Genomic DNA, 17,712 nt, shown 5'->3' with positions numbered 1-17,712 from the left:
ATTCGGTAGTCTTACCGATTCAACGTCTTGTCATCATTGCTCTTTTCTTTTTTTTTTTTTTTTTTTTTTTTTTTTTTTTTGTGTGTGTGTATGTGTGCGTGCGTTTGCGTGCGTGCGTTTGCGTGCGTGCGTGCGTTTGCGTGTGTGCGTTTGCGTGCGTTTGCGTGCGTGCGTGTGCGTGCGTGCAAATACTTATAAATTTATACTCATTCATTCACCTAAAACCTTATAAATATCCCATTACCCTTCGCCTTAACCAGGTACTTCAGAATCTTGCCAGAGTCGTGAGATTTAAATGGTCAGGAGACCAGAGAAAAGGTCAGAAAAAAAAAGAAATAAAGAGAAAAGAAAGGTAAATCAAAGTGACATCCAGCACCGACCAAACACTTCCTGCCTTCCCCATGATTACAAAATCAAAGTCTTACGCCAACCCCGGAAGCCTCTAAATTCCAGCAAATTTAGCGAGATCTCAAGAGCCCAGAGGAAAAACTAAAGAGAGGAAGGAGGGAAGGATCGATAAGGCAGAGTGAGATCAATAGAAGCCAGTACATCCAATCCATCAAAGTGAAGTCCAGCACCAACAAGACCCCTCCTGCGTGGTTACAAAACCGGAGTCTTATGCCAACCCCAGAAACCTCAAACTTCCAATAAATTGAGATCTCAAGTGACCAGAGGAAAAACTAAAGAGAGGAAGGAGGGAAGGATAGATAAAGCAAAGTGAGATCCACAGACACCAGCACCCACTGATTCAAGGGGCTGTGGGAGGGAGAGGCAACTTCTGTTTGAGTTTCAGTAGATGCTGGTGCGATGGATCTGGCATGCATAAGGACCACCACCAAAGAAAGAAGCCGTCAACCGCGGTCCAGCAAAGCGAGCACCCCCCTCCGCCCCCCCCCCCCCCCGGAATCCCCAGGCCGCGGCAGCACCAAGGCCACCCCCAAGCCACCCGAGCGGACACCGGTCGGCGAGCCGACCCAGACACCCGGAACACCCCCGCCCCAGCCCCGGCCCACACCCCCGAGCCCAAGGCCGCAGAACGAGGCCCAGCGGGCCCCCACAGCGCCCCACCGGTCCCCAGCCCCCATCCCCCCACGACCCCCCCGCACCCCACCCAAACCCGCCATCCACCACGACCCAGGCCCCACCACCCCCGACCCCCAAACCCCCGAACACACCCCGACCCCCAGCACCCAACCCCCCACCCCCCCATACCTCCACCCCCCCCCCCAAACAAGCCGCCCCCCCCCGACGGCCGCCACCCCCCCCCGCGAACCCGGCCCCCCGCGAGAACCCCCCACCCCCCCCGGAAACCGGCACCGGGCAGCAGCGCAGAGAGGGAAGATGTGCCCACCCCACCTCCAGCCGCGCGAGATTTGCACAGCGGCGGGAGGGGGGAAGCAGAGGAGGAAGCACCAGGGGAGAAGGCGGAACACCAGAACACCGAGCCCGGTGGGGAGAGGCCCCGGTCGTCACGCCAGAGTACAAGTGACACCTAACCCTGTTACTGAGTCCGCCAGCTCGCCGACTGGCGAGCTCTACCCTACACCGTGAATGTGGCCCCACCCAGTGTATATACAAGTGTGTGCGTGTGGTGCATTAAAATTGGGAGCAGGTGAGTCGGAGCAGAGGGAAAAATTTTCCCCTATTCCGACACACCCGTATCCCCCCCCAAAAAATGAATATGTATATGTGTGGTGCATTAAAAAAGGGAATGGAGGGACAAAGTGGTGCTCTTCTATCAACTAAGCGCCGCTTAATGACCAAAAAAAATGCTATGAATCATCACCAAAATTGACATACACACCTCTACTCATGTCAACTTCAACCTCTGAAAATATCAAAACAATTGCCACAGTATTTTGGATTTTATGGCCATTTCTCTCACCTTACAGTGCGCTCATAAGTTTACATATCCTTAGGGTATGTACTGTAAACTTTCAAGCACAACTGTACATTCAAACGTACTTGCAAATACGTTTAAAGGTATTTGCCAGTTGTTAAATGTTTACTCCACATTGACAGTTCCATGCTACTGTCCAAATGGAAAAGAAATAAATGAAACACAGCTTTAGTAACGCTACAAAAAGTCTTGAGCACATTGACATCCTGCAGGTTTTACACCAAAAGTTCATCCATAAAGTTACAAATTCAGATTGCTACAAGCCACGTTATTTATAAACGACTGCAGCTGCTTCTATGCCGAAGCTGCAGCAAATGTGAACTCTGTCAATACTGTAAATTCGACAACTCCCACATGGTGTGCATGCAGAGAGACACGCTCACACGTGCACAACCACGGATGCCCGTGGAGAGCTGCTTGTTGTTCAGTTACAGCGAGGCAGCGCCGCTCCAGAGTTCCAGCACAGCTGTACGCCATATGCACCAAACAAAGCCAAGTCCAAGCGTACACCCTGCGTCTCAAGCGTTTAATCTGAATATCCCTCGGCCTGCTCTAAGATTGCAACTATTCCTCATGCTCCCGCCCCGCTCCAGCTTAGGCTGCAATATGGACTAAATACAGAGTGCGCGGCAGATGTTTAGAGACACCGTGTACGAGTTGTTTAAGTAAGTGTGTGTGCGTGAGGGAGGCTGTGTTTTCCAGCCATCTGCTCGGTTTAAAGAGGAGTGTTGATATTAATCTTTTTAGCTAGATGGCACTAGCCCGGCATTCAGATGGAAATCAGTCAAATGCTTCGTGGCTGCATGTCATAGATGTGCATTACTATGAGCGCGCTGGTTATCCGTGTGTATTTTCAGCACGCCGGCAATACTCGTACACATCCTCGGCTCTGGCAACTGACAAATCATTCGAACAGCTGGCACAGCCAAGGTCCTGCCCCTGCCTGAATACGCCTCCCCCCTCCCCCCCACTACCCTGAGCCTGCTGTGCATAAGGCAAGAGGTCGGGAGGCGGAGGTGTGTGGATTACGGTCTCATCCAAACCACCTCCCCTCACCCTACGGAGGATGTGTTCAGTGTTACGGTCAGCACATCACCATCTGGACACATCCCTGACATATGGACAGCTGCTGGGAGCCTGCAGGTCATGCAGTTAAAGGGGCAGAGAGCGGGAAGGAGACTAAGTCAGAGATATCAGTTGCAGAGAAAAACGAACAATGAGGTGAAGAGGGGAAGATTTGGAAATATCAGGCACCCTCCAAGGAGTATACAAAGCAAAACCTTGGATAAATTGTGACGCCACAGGTTATTTTGTTGCTTTTCTCTTTGAACAACCTACTTTCCTACCTACTTTCCTTGTGGACAGCTGGTAGTGGCCGCCTGGCGTCAGTGTTGCCCAGACGTCCGGCTAACCCAGAAAAGTAGATTTCTGACACGATGGGCCCTACTTTCATACACAGGTGCCGGTGTGCTCAGCGTAAAAACGAGCGCATCTTCATTTTCGTGCCGGGGCAAGTCTTGTCTACCGCATTTGGGACTGCATTTCACATAGATTCCCAATCAGGGTGGAAAGCAGCATCCAATCGCTCACATCACATGCGTGGCTAACTAAATGATCCAGGAGATCTTGCAGTTTACTTGTATAAACACACTTTGCGCACGCCAATCTCATCACTCGGACCCCGGCGAGTCAATTTCTGATTCTGCAATGTCAGCATGTGTGTGCTTCCTCTGTCTTGATTTTAATGGGAATGAGGGGAGCCGCTTCAATTGGCCTGAGCCATCTGCATTCCGTCCTACAATGGCGTAAACACCTCCTCCTCCTTATGCCCAACTCTACCTGCGTAAAGTTTTAGAAAATACCAAAAAGAAAGAAAATGCCACTCATGTGCACAGTTTTGAGGTGCACTTGCGCCAAGAGAAAAACAGGTCCCGCTTTGTGTGGCAATACTGCATGTGTGATTGAGCGCTGTTACCTGTCGGGGGTCCTTCTCTTGCCATGCTCATTCATCTCCAACATGATCTCTGAAGAATCCAGGGGCGAGCTGGCATTGGCGTCCAGGAGAAGCTGCTCGTGTTGGGCCAGGTATTGTGCTGGAGTCTGCTTGGCAAGCCTGGCACAGTGTAGCAACTCCCTCTGCAGCAGGGGCAGGTTTGCCTGCAAAGTAAACCAAAATGAAAACATTCATTAAAATGAGAGAGAGGGAAAAAAATGCATCGAGAGAGTGAAGCTGGAAACTGAAATGTGGAGAGTGACTAAAAGCCAGATAAGGCAGTGAAAAGAGAGGGAGTGATAGATGAAGAGCCACAATGAGATAAGACAGATCTCTTGACACATTCCTCTGCCATGTGTCTCCCTCTGAGGTGTGCATTGTGTATGTGTATAAGCGCTGTCAAATAACTCTAAGACCTGTCTGCTTGATAAAACACAGACTGCTGCAATGTCCCAGATGTAGATGATGACCGCACACAAGGATGCATGACACCGAAACACACAAACACATAGACCACTTTTGGTCTAGACATTCACCTTTATAGTCGACATTCTGTTGACACAAATAATAAAACACTACAAGGTTCAACTCTCAGGTTAGATCAGATCCCCCAAAAGAGTCATGACCCGACTAAAATATAGATTTTAGATTGTCAATCACACTTAACTTCTTTGCAAATTGCACCTGTGTTAACTGTTGCAGTAAATTAGTGCCTGTTATTAAATAGTTCACAGTTATATGTTGATGTCGCAGCAAAAAGTCCAGTGCTGAATTGACTCCCAGGGAATTGAATTGAATACTTTTTCAGATTTTATATAGCTTCACATGCTACAGAGTTAAATCAACACTTTAAAAATAGTTTAATATTTAGTAGTGGGAGAGAGCACATTTTTAACTCACTTAGCAGAGTTAATTTATCATGATAGTAGTAGACAAGTTACACTTCTCTAAAACACATTTTCTTTCTTTGTCAGTGTTAAAGGGATACGTCACTTATTTAGCCCATTATAGCAATAAAAAGTTAATATTTTGTCTATAATTAATTTGACACTTTCATTATTTTTCACGTACAATTAGTACCTTTAAAAACACATTTTGCAACTTGCTGTTGACTGAAAATGACATCACAAGAGCTCAGGTAACCAATCACAGCTCAGCTTGTGAATGTCACATGACCAAACCTAGAAAACAGATGTGCTGTGATTGGTTACCTGAGCCCTTGTGATGTCATTTTCAGTCGACAGCAAGTTGCAAAATGTGTTTTTAAAGGTAATTAATTGTACATTAAAAATAATGAAAATATCAAATTTATTATAGGCAAAATATTAATGTTTGACTGCCAAAAAGATTTTGATTTCTTAAACGTTTGTCTTGACTGGAATTCAATCACCACTTTGTATCTTAAGTCAACAAACAGCACTACCATATCGCTTAGTCTTTTAAATAACTCCAGTGTGATCTAAATTAAACCAATTAAAACAAATGTCTGTTAACTACAATCTCTTCTATGAGTCAAAATGACAGCATGGGTCCAAACTCCTATTATTTGAATGTTAGTGTTTCCCAATGATAAGCAAGGAGGAAAGGAGGAGGAGAAAAATGACGCTGATTTGTCTCTCTCAAACAAACACAAACATTCAAACACTCAAGCTAACACTAACTCTGTGGAATAACACTCAGAACATGTTAAAATTACAGTTTAGGAGTTAAAATTAGCTATTTGAACACTAACATTTTTGCTAGTGTCAATACATGATGTATTTCACTACGTTGATCTACTTTGAGCTGAATAGAGAAGTGTTATTCTCTCTAATGTATGAATATGTGGCATGCAGGCCATAGAATCCAGGGCAGGGCTAAATATATCACATATAAGCAGACACACACCTGTGCAGGCAAGTCTGGAGACTATTTTTACCTTCAGGAAGGGAATGACGAAAGGCCTCAGAGGGAAGTTGGTAGCTTCGTGAAGTTTGGAATGAAACTCTTCAATGGTAAGTGTAGAGTTCTGTACAAGGTGAGACAAAAAAGAAGGCACAATGATTGCTAATTGTAGAAGTAAACAGTGTGATTTCAATATTTACTCACACAGCCAAAACTAACTGCATCAAACATTTTCTGTTTGTGTACACAAGTGAGCAAAATATCAGTACAATAGATATGAATATGCAAGTATCCAGTGAGTTTATAATGCACACAATAATCCCCCTATTTATGAAATTCACTACAAACTCACCACCAGCCCCAGCACAAGGCTGCGCACTCGCTCTCCAATCTCCGGCGATATGTCGTTGCCAAACTGCTGCAACGTAGTCAGGAAGCGTTTCAGTTTGCAGAGCTGGCGGGCGCCGCAGGCTGGCGGGAGCTGCTGGTTGGACAACGAGGATGTTGACGACATGGCCGGCCCGTTACTGAAGCCGTTCGGAGTGGACGGGGCGCCGTTCAGTGATGTGGGAGAGTGGCTGCTCCCGTTTAGCACTGCACACAGACATAAGGGGGAGACAACATGAATTAGGTCAGTAGATTGTGAGGGACCTGAGGGGCATCGGCTACATCTGGGGGCAAGATGGGGGATGACACTCTTACGCTGCATCCAGCTGATAGAAGAGCACACAAACTGATGCCACAAATGTATGTGACGCATACATATTTATTGTCACAATCTTGTTTGCTTTTGTGCAAACTTCAGCTGTCTCACAAGTGTTAGCATTTGACTCCCCTCTACTGCCACCTGCTCTTGTGTCAGCCCATTTCGCCCTGTTCCTCAAACTCTCCCCCACCCACCAACTCACTCACTAGGACACAACTATAAGAGGAACTTGTAAATGAGGTGCCAAAAATAGTCCTGTGGACTGTGTTACTTTTATTCCAGTGGCAGGTGTGTAGCTAAATGCGGTGTTGCACATGTCCACCATCTGAAAACAGATTTGCAGCTTCGAGGCTCACAATTGTATGAACATTCGTACACATACATGTGTAACTGCCCATTAAACAAAACCTTTCTCCTCTTCTAATTTCACAAATTCACAAAAATCTAGGCTTAAAATCTTTTAGATTAATCTTTGCGAATCAATGACTTTATTTGAGGAGCATGTTTTTTTTTTCTTTTTTTTTCTTTTTTTCTTTTTTTTCTTTTTTTTTTTAGGGAGCATTTTATTCCCCAGGTTATTCCCAGGGACCTGAAGTAAGGGTTTTATTACAATAATAATATGACAATATAGCGGATGAACAATTGGTTTTATTACTTAAATTCACAATTTGTAGAACAGCAAACTGTATTTTCTTGTCTAAGCTAAATTGATTTCTTTTTGTAAACAATAATAATAATGTATTTTATTAAAAAATATAAATTAATTTAATATTTATTGTGTAAACCTCAAAAATCAATATTAAAACTTCGGACTTTATTGTGAAAACAAACCAATAATATTACTGATATTATAATTAAAATGTATGCTATATTAGTATATTTTTAACCTTCTAGCTGACATACGGTGTAGCCTAGCTATAAATCATTTTCGGTCTCAGTTTTGTTATAAATTTAAATTTAAAACATTGTTTTAAATTTGAAATGATCTCTCCAGAATATAGACAGGGACACTTATTAATTTGCCTTCTATTTTGTTGTGGACTCGATCACCCCAAGCACTTAATTCCAGTGTTAAACGTGCTAGCCGTGTCACACTCAGGTTAGCATAGCATGGCTTCTTCGTCCATGTTCATTATTCCCTTCGTGACATAGTTGTTAGTACAGAAGTGTAGCTTATTCGCCGCCACAGAGGTGATGAATAATCACAGATGATTACTAAACTTAACTCCGCGACACGTTTAGCGGCAGCAGTAGCCATCCGAAGCTCGTTGTTACTTGTAGCTAGCTGATGCGACATAAGTAGCACCGAGCTACTCGAGCCTCGACCTCCGAAAGGCGCGTTCTCCAGTTTAACTCGTGTGCATCCAGCCCAGAAGCTTTTTGGGAACGATAACATGGGAGTCCATTAGATGAATTATCTAATCTGACTAAAACTTAAAAAAATGAAAACAACTAGTAGTTCTGTGCTAACTCATATGATCCTAACACTAGCGTGTTTTTTGTTTTATTGGGGACTAACGTCACGCTATAACAGGTGAAAGAACATGGCCTGTCATTGCTATATAGGGAAGAAAGTAGCCACCCCACAGCAACACCAGCCTGACTGATGCCCTCTGCCCTGCCGCCCTCCTACCAGCTGGTGAACAACAGACACACGTGCGCACACAATGCTACAGCCGCCCTTGCACATGCACTCAGAGACACTTGTCAACAGCAAGGGCATTTAGCAACAAAAGAAACTCCCACTGAGGAGCACACTTGACACTCAAGTAGCGTCAACACTTGGTCACCAGAAACTGTTAAGAAGCACACATTTTGGAGGATCCCTCGACACAAGTGCGTTTAAGACCGATGAGAGACCAATGGCGGTGTAGTACATATACACAGAATTGTCTTACGTAAGAAGGCCCTTTTATGTTCCGCCGTTGCTTTGCCCCAATGCCAAAGCAAGGTCCATAAATTCATACGTGGATAAGTATGGTGTAGAACTTGAAAGCCTTGACCTCAATTTCATCAATGATCGGTAGAATGAATCAGAACTGAAATGGTGAGCCAGAGCTAAATAATTTACTCTCTATCCAATGAAGGTAGAGATCAACAAACATCTATTTAAAAAAAAAAAATGAGAGGAGCCGCCTCGATTGGTCGTCAATCAAGATGGCTGTGTTCACACCCACAATTATGTGAAAATACCAAACTTAGTCTAGCCTGCCCCTGCACAGGTTTAAACTACACCTTACCGTAGGTTTGAATTAGGAATTTAAATAGATGCCCAAGTTTGTCCCAAATGTGGCACTGGTAGACGTAAATGCTTTCCATAAACTCCTGGATTCCCGCAAAAAGTTGCTTGAGGCTATTAGTTCTTGCACATGCTTAATTTATTGCTTACTGACGTGGTCTTTGAGCATGAAAGAAAAACAGAAAAAAAACCCCACATACCTAACAAACTATGACTGTAAATAAACACAAACTATAGAAAAACAAAGATGTGCTATTTACTTGATTTACTGGTGGTGGGGGTGAAAGAAGCATTACGACCAGTTGCTTGGTTAACTGCCGGGGGTGGAGGAGGCATGTTTGGTGGGGTGGACCTGGGCTGGCTTTTCACATCCGCAGGTGAATCTGGCATTGTTCCAACCTTCTGCACTCTGCTACCTGGCAAGAAGGACAAACAATAGGAGAGAACAAACATCAAGATGGAGCACAATTGTGTGAAAAAAAACAAAACAACGGACATTGTCACCTGGGAGCCAAATAAGACCCATCAAAACAGCCGAAGCAAATCAATGCATAGTGTGGAACTGGCCTCAAATATGTATTGTGTCTCTGTTGGTTTTAGAAACACAGGCCTGGGAGACATACAGTAACACCTGCTCACCCTCTCAGCTGCTGCTGACTGAGACCCCCCCCCCCACACACACACACTCTCCCTCAAACACCGTGTAGCTCTGACATCCCAATCAGTGCCCCTCCAATCTAACCTATGGCACTCACACACAAACACACCCACACACACATGCGCACACTCCTCGGCGGCTGTCCCCTCTCGTCCCCCGCTTCAGACAGCCAACTTGACTGCCAGTGACAAGTGCAGCTGGATCTGCTGCTGTCCATCACCGGGGACTGACTTTCAGGAGCGCGCCATCCCGCTTCCACAGGCTCCACTGTCCTCTGCCAGGACCAAACAAGGCAAGAGCAGGCTGGCTGGTGTGAAGTAAATAGATGGCATGGCGATACAACGGAGAGGAAAAGCAGATACGTGTGGATGTGAGGGGTCGGTGTGGAGTACGTTTTCAGCACCATGTTTATTACACAATAATGACACATTAATTACTTGATTGATTTCTAATACACTATGTAGAGGGTTGGTGCTTGGGCCGATTATTTAATGATGCAGACACATGAGTTTTCCACCCTTTGCTAAACTTGCAAGATTTTGCATCATTTTTCTTCACTTCTCCATGAATAATGCATGAATCTATCGAGCGCAAGTGTGTGTGTGTGTGTGTGTATATATATATATATATATATATATATATATATATATATGAAGGCAGCTCAAAAATGCACCGTGGGGCTGCACATGGTCTCCCGGGCCGTAGTTTTGCTACAACTGAGCTAGAAGGAGAGAACCTATTATACTACTCTCCAATTTGTTGCTAGTCCGAATAATCATTAAGAGGTTGTTTTTCTTGATACTTGTGGTTGCCCTTTCAGTTTCTTTTTGAAACACCAGAACCTGAGCACAGAACAGCGCTAACTTCAACAGCTTGCGAGGTGCACGGCATCCAGCCAGGTGTGCTTACACCGAACAGCAAGCAGTAAGTGTGATATTTACAACAAAAAGAAGCTAGATGAAAAAGGATTGCTTGGCAGAAGTATTCCGAATATGCCAGAGCTGCTTGAGATTGGTCCCTGTGATGATTCTGAGCACTCCTCTGAAAAATCAAAATCAAAATGTCTGGTGTCTGCGGATCTCACTCTGCTTCATCTATCCTTCATTCTTTTCTCTCTTTAGTTTTTCCTCTGGTCTCTTGAGAGCTCCTTAATCTGCTGGAATTTAGAGGTTTCTGGGGTTGGTAAAAGATTCTGGTTTTGTAACCACGTGCATGGCAGGTGGTGTCTGGTTGGTGCTGGATTTCACTTTGCTTCATTTTTTTGTCCCTTTAATCTTTCCTCTGGTCTCCTCTCCTTCTGAACTTCACAACTTTGGCGAGACTGAAGTATCCGGTTAAGGTAAAGAGTGTGGGATTTTTATTAGATTTCAGGTGAATTAATGAGCACAAATTCACACTCACGCACACAAATGCGCAATTTAAAAAAAGAGCGCAATGATGATGATATGTTGAATCGGTAAGACCATCGAATGAACAATACTGAGCTCTCAAAAAAATAAAAGAAAATAAAAGAAAATCAAACTAAACCCAAAAGTGCTTGAAAATCCCAAACAGCCATCTGTAAACTGCTACGTTTACAGCTGATAAAACACTTGCATTGTAATCACGGCGTAATGATAACTAATTGACAATATTTTTGTATTTATTTACTCAACAAAACTCCTGCCACACTTTGCTTCAATTTCTGCGAGGTCACAGAGAAGCCTTCAGCAGTTGGTCTCTGTATTTAAAGCTGCATGAGGGTCATCAACATGGTGATCCTCAAAAGCACGAGGGGCGCTCTCCCCGTGCTAGACACTCAACATAAACACACAAGGTTGGAGATAGCGGCTTGGTATAAATAGGTGCAGATATTCTGGTCTAAAAGAAGCCGAAGCACATAAACAAGCCACCCGTGCTGACGAGGTTTCCTGTGGGGAGGCTGCCATATGGCCCAGTAAACCTCCTCTTTGATTAAATGTGCAGTGTCACTGTATGAAATGTGCACTTGTGTGTGTGTGTCAGAGACTCTGTGAAGAAATTCTCCAGGCCAGTTTGGTCACTTTGGGACAAGAGCGTAAAATAAAGGAAAGAAGATGAGGATGGTGGAGTTGGGGGGCGCCCAGTCTGTTTACTCCCTCTGTGGGATTACAGACAGCTGTATAATCTGAACAGCTACAGGGACATGGCTCACACATACACACCAGGCTAGGGATTTTCACTTTTTAATACATTAGGAAGTCTGCAACCCCATCTGTGCTCCCACTGTGCAATGTGCTGAAGGACGAAACGCTTGCAGAGAAAGCAGAAGGCAGAGGAAAAGCGAGAATAGCAGGTTAAGTGAGGTGGTTAAGTCCAGGTCTGGACCCTGACCCCCCCGATGAGCCCCCATTAAGAGGAAGCAGATGTGTCGCAGTCGGTCCTACGCTGACTATTAAAGTGAAAATAAACAACAATTTATCTCTGCGCTGCGCTCTCTTGACTTTCGGAACATCTGTACTTCTGCACGTTTGACGTAATCTGGCCTAAAAGATTGCGCATCGGAAAAAAACTCGAGTTTAAAATGTTCTCTTTCTGATGTATCATGATGAAACAAGATGAAAAAGCATTCACTGCAAGACACCCAGAACTAGGATTGGTCGGTCTTGGTCTCAAGACCATTTCGTAAGGTTCTCGGTCTCAAATTTAAGACATTTTTACTCGACCGTATCTTAGTCTTGTTTAATATGAGTTATGAAGCAAAATCCAGCTGTTTTTATCCATCTCAGGGGGCGGCCATTTTGCCCCTTGCTGTCGACTGAAGATGACACCACAGTTGCTCAGGCAACGACCAATCACAGCTCACCTGTTTTCTGAAGCTGAGCTGTGATTGGTTGTAACTTGTTACCTGGGACCTGAGTAACTCTGATGTCATTCACTTGACATCAAGTGGCAAAATGGCTGCCTTCTGATATAGATAAGAACTGCTGGACTTTGCAGCTTAACTCATATTCCACTAACACACTATTAACCAGAATACCGTATTTAATAGTGGGTTGACTTCTTCTTTAAAAAGCATCCAAGACCGATCTCGAGAACTACAACACCAGTCTCGATCCTCGCTAGTCTTGCTAATTTCTTGGTCTCGGTTTGTGTGGTCTTGACTACAACACCACCCAGAATCATGTAAAGTGTCTTTCTTATTATGTATTGAATAACATATGCCTTGATTAAATATCAACATGAGTGTACTGTATTTAGTAAACACCATCTTTTTATGACACAGATGCTGGTGCATTGATCTGTACGTTACTACGTGTCTATACCTGCACTGCAATGGAAACACAGCTGCGACTTATTAGCTATAGCAAACCGCTGCAAAGCAGTTCCTTTAAATCCTCCTGCCTATTCAATCGCTCATACTCCGCAGAGACTCTTGTCAGTGACCACATAGTCCTCAAACTCTCTCTCAGTCTGTCGCTTAACTCTCCCTCCCTCCTTCCCACTGTAATTCGCCCCGTCTCCAGGAATGCTGTTGTTTTTAATTTCTCCCAGCTGCTCTGGCTGGCTGCCCAGCCGCCTGCCTTCCCACATCTGTTCCCTATGAAGCCGCTGAGGAGTCCACACAAACAGAGCCTGAGCCTCTGGCCCGCAGCCCCCCACCAGGCCTTCGTATCAAAACATGGGCCTTTGCAGACCTCCAATTCACAGATATGTCTCCTAATACTGTACTATCTGCCTGATTTCCTTCAGGAGAAGACGCAGAGGCTCAGGAGCGCACAAGCGCATCTCCTGAGGAGGGGGATAGAATCTATAGAAAGGACATATGTTCACTCAGCATGGCTAATCATTGTGAGGTAAGATTTGTTTATTTGTGTCAGCACCACTTGGGCCCCTTCAGACAGATCCGGACTCTGCTTCATCTTGAGCTGATTTAGAGTTCAGAGGCTTTTGAGTCCTGACTAATGACAGGCTGTGTGGTGTGGGTGCACACACACACACACAGACATACAAAAATGCATATAACATATGTTTTTAGAATAGATGTGCTCAAGCTGCAAACAAAAACACACAATGGTGGAATTGAAATGCTAACTGAACAAACAAGGCAAACAGAAATTTTAAATTTTCATATAGGATGGGCAGATGTCAAAATGTGTGTGTTAATTTTGAGATAAAGTTCTTTTTTTTTCATATATTTGTGGAGAATGGGGTCAATTACAATTTTTCAGAATTTCACAAGTTACATCATGTTAAAGATTAGATAGCTTTTAATATGAAAAGAAAAATGCACCATCTTAAAAATGCAATTATGCCATCTAGTGGCAGAAAAATGACAACATAAATCAATGTCACATTTGTCTTTTACAGTACAGGACATCTTTTTAATTTTAACTCAATTCTATTAAGTATTATGAAATTACTGTTTCAATGACTAAAAGATGTAGCCACGTTTCTTAGTTGAACATTTTTTCCACGTTTATGTTAACAAGAGTATGAAAATGTAGAAACAGACATTTTATTGTACTTTTAGAACAACTTTTGAGAAAACTATTGAAGTCATGCAATTAATTACGAATAAAATTTTAATCGCCTGACACCCCAACAAATGATATATCCAATTTCGTTTCGTCGTTTTCTTTCAACTTGTGTTTTAATTGGCACCATGGCAACTTAAAATGAGAGGATGGGCTGCAAACGAGTATGGATGAAAGGAAATTGATCCCGGGTTAAGGGTAGACGAGTTGTATTTCTGTCTCTCTGGGCGGCAGGTATCTTGTCATCCAGAGCTCATATCTGTGAAAGCTGTTATTGATGTAATTGTATTGAAGTTCTCGCGACCATCTGTTCTCCTTTGGGAAGGTCTGGCTCCTCTCGTCGGCAGTGAAGTGGTTATGCGCAGCACATCACTGCTGCAGACGCGCTCAGCGAGAAAAAAAAACTTCCTTTTCAGATTTTCCCAACGGCTGCTAATAAAATCCAGATGTTAGACTTGAGCTGACTCTCTCACCTCGCCTCCCTCCTCCTCCTGTCCTCCCTCTCCTTCTTGTGTCATTCTCAATCTCTCCTCTTAGGCCCCTCCCCCCTTCTGCCTACAACGGTACTAATCATTTATTTCGTCTCTTTCATCTTCTACCCCCTCCCCTTCAATCCATCCATCTACACCTCTTTCCTTTTGCTGCAGCCACTAAGCCAGAGTCATTTCTAAATAAAGGAAAGTATTTGCGACATTTAGTGAAGGTAGGCTGGGCCAAGAACAACTCCTTGGCTAGCCAGACACATCTGGAGTGTGTTAGGATGGCAGTAGTACCAACCGTGGCTTTCCCACCAAGCAAATGTGGAGAAAAAATGGTACCGCATCTGGATCATAGAAGGTATTGTTCGATTTGGAATGTATGTAGATTCATAGTCGGGTCGGGTTTAACTAAGCAGATTTTGATTTGAATAAAACTTGGTGTACTTGTTGATAGTGATGTGACATCACAAAATCTCAAATTTGATGTCAATCGGAGCAGGGGTTTGGGAGCTACGTCCCACCAAATTTTGACATTTTGGGCAAAAGGGGGCGTGGCCTCCTTCCTTTTAACCCTTATAGTTAAGGAGCTACTGAGTCAATCTTCACAAAACAGATATTGTTGGAAAGGGAATTGCACAAGGACGCCAAATCTGCAATCATTTAGAAGATTTGTACATATTTTATTAAATTGACCTTGTCAAAATATTTTCATGAAATGTGACCTCTGAAACTTTTGTTTTAGAGAACATGTAAGAGATAACATTTCATGAAAAAAATGTTAAAGGGATACTTGACTCATTGAGCCATTTTCAGCAGTAAAAAGTTAAACATTTTGTCCAGAATGAATGTGATAACTTCATTAATTTTCATGTACAAATAATAAGCCCTTTTTTACCTAAAATGTAAAAATTCGGCGGGATGTAGCTCCCAAACCCCAACTACAATTTACCTAAAATTTGAGATTTAGTGTTGTTCCATCATTATCAACAAGTACACCGAGTTTCATTAAATCCAAATCTGCTTGGTTAAACCAACCTAGTGAAATTTTGCATGAAACGACCCAGTCACATTATGTTGTTGTCACCAAAAACAACCAGTCTGCCATTATGAATTCGCACAACTGTTCACTACTTGGTGTGCATCCTGCTATGCATGCAAACTGCAAAGGTATGTGGATTCTGATCATGTCGGAACAGTCAACTTTCATTTGGTAAAAAAAAAACAAAACAAAACATGAATGAAGTTAATATAATATTTTCTGAAATTATGGAAGCACCATGTTGTGTGCATGTTTGTGTGTGGCTCCGGGCTCTCTGTGTGAGAGGAGTTGAACACCTGAACATCAATAACTGTCATGAGGGCCACCTGGGACCCCACAGCCAGCTTGCACCATGGGCACACAGCCATCACCAGCACAGCTGCCACGGAGAGCCGGGGGGGAGGGGGGAGTGGAAGGGAAGGAGGGGGAGGAAGAACTGACATAGGGGAGGAAGTAAGAGTGGACGGACACACAGATACCGTATTGAAGAAGGTGGCCGTATTTGCACATCTGTGACGGGAGAAAAGGCAGACAGAAACGACGAAACAGGATTTGCACGCGAGGAGTTTCCGCTCTGTTCTCACTCATCGTCTTTTCCTCGTCCCGACAGCCGTAAGCCTCATTTTGCCAGCTGAGAGCTTTGCCTCTGGCTGCCACGTTCCAACATGGGATCAGACTTCCTTCCCCCTCGCCAATGACCTCGGTTAGCAGGCACCGTCAGACGTGACATAATTCCTCTAAATACCCATAAGGCTACTGATAGCATGAGATGAGTTCCACACCTGAGCGACTGCAGCAATCCGACAAAGTTTCCAACTTTAGACCTCTCTGATGCCTGAAACATGATCCCGCATATTTCCATTTATTACTGAGGTCATCTATTACCAATGTCGGCTTTATGTAATGTCTTCTACCTTCTTCACATTGCACACTTCATATCTGCGTTGAGTGTGTTGAGTAGCTGACCGGCAAAGAAATCACAATTGACACAGATATGTTGTCCTTTAAGTCAAAATGCTCACAAAGGAATGAATTGTCGACACACTTGAGTCTAATAAAACATGACAAAAGCCTTTTTGTTTTTTACAAAAGACATTGTTAGTTAAGGGCTCTTTGGCATAATTAGATCAGTGATCTCTCTCTTGCTTGGCCTTCCATAGCAATGGCACTTTTTGGCACACTTACTAGTTGAATGCAGTTAAGACTGTGAAGCCATGCATTTTCACATGAACTAGTTGCCCACCTATGTGGGAACTACTAAAATTAATTAATTTCCCCCACATCTGGCAGAAAAAGTCATCCATTAAATAACTAAATGGAGAAATTATAGATTTTAGTTGTGAGTGCTGATCCCAGGTATTGGTGTCGGCGGTGATACCATCCTTATTTTAAGGTATTGGTACTTGCAATTTATGATCAAAAATTTGAAATCTGTCATAATTTAGTGGTACTGGCAAGAAACAACCCTAGTAGTTAATATTTGCGGGCATTAAAGATTAAAGGCCCGGTTGAGGTTCCAATGGAGAAACAAAAAGGTGCATTTTTTTTATACATATTTTGTCTGAATGTTGACACAAATAGTTTAGCAGTCAAGTAAGAGTAAATCTGGCTTAAAAATCACGATTGGGAAATTAGAGAGAAATTTCGAACAAAATTATCGAGCCTGATTTATTCATGACCCAATAATGTATTCAATTACAATCAAAAGACATATCGCAGGTTGGGTTGTCTAGCTAAACAAAAATAACTTCCCTCAGCCAAATGCAGCTTGGCCCAGCACCAATTAGCTCATCAAGCTTTTAATTACCCTGCTAATTGCATACCGGCAGCATGAAGGGCAACCTGGGAATGGGGCATGGGTGGTCTCGTGAGGACCCATCTTGACAAATATGACCAAGCGGGTGTTTTTACCAACAGTGTCAAGCAACAGGGACATTGAGGTTGAGATTGTAAGGCGAGAAGCTGAATGATCGCCACATACATGTACTAAGTGTGTCGCATGTGGATCAGTTCATGTTGGTCACAGGAAGGTGCTGGCTTGTAAGCGTGGGGGAGGGGATCAGGCGTGGGAATGTCTCAGTCGCACTGTTAAGTTTCGGCCATGTGGGCTTATTGTATTTGTGGGAGAGTTTGGCTGGAGTCTCCACAGAGTGACCTGTCTGTCATAGAGCGCTGCTATAACACAAACATCCTCTTAAACTCACACACACATGGCAGCTAACATGAGAAACACTTGCTGTTTGTTTTTCACAGACTTTATGTACATGCATTGATATTTTAGTGCACGGAGTTGCGGCCTTTCCCTCGCATTGAGCAGG

General features: G+C 43.8%; 1 protein-coding gene across 2 annotated transcripts in view; it reads right to left on the bottom strand.

Annotated features, from left to right (window-relative positions):
* Window positions 1–17,712, bottom strand: part of cbfa2t3 (CBFA2/RUNX1 partner transcriptional co-repressor 3) — an 85,522-nt gene that overhangs the window by 15,129 nt on the left and 52,681 nt on the right. For both annotated transcript variants that reach the window (XM_077519464.1, XM_077519465.1), the window contains 4 exons: window positions 8,983–9,138; window positions 6,130–6,371; window positions 5,812–5,901; window positions 3,876–4,057 (listed from right to left, as the gene is read on the bottom strand). In XM_077519464.1, coding sequence (XP_077375590.1) covers window positions 3,876–4,057; window positions 5,812–5,901; window positions 6,130–6,371; window positions 8,983–9,138 — 670 coding nt within the window. The remainder of the gene's footprint in view (window positions 1–3,875; window positions 4,058–5,811; window positions 5,902–6,129; window positions 6,372–8,982; window positions 9,139–17,712) is intronic.

This window comes from Festucalex cinctus, chromosome 4 (assembly GCF_051991245.1).
Source record: "Festucalex cinctus isolate MCC-2025b chromosome 4, RoL_Fcin_1.0, whole genome shotgun sequence".
Lineage (NCBI taxonomy): Eukaryota > Metazoa > Chordata > Actinopteri > Syngnathiformes > Syngnathidae > Festucalex > Festucalex cinctus.
This window is presented reverse-complemented; position numbering and strand designations above follow the sequence as displayed.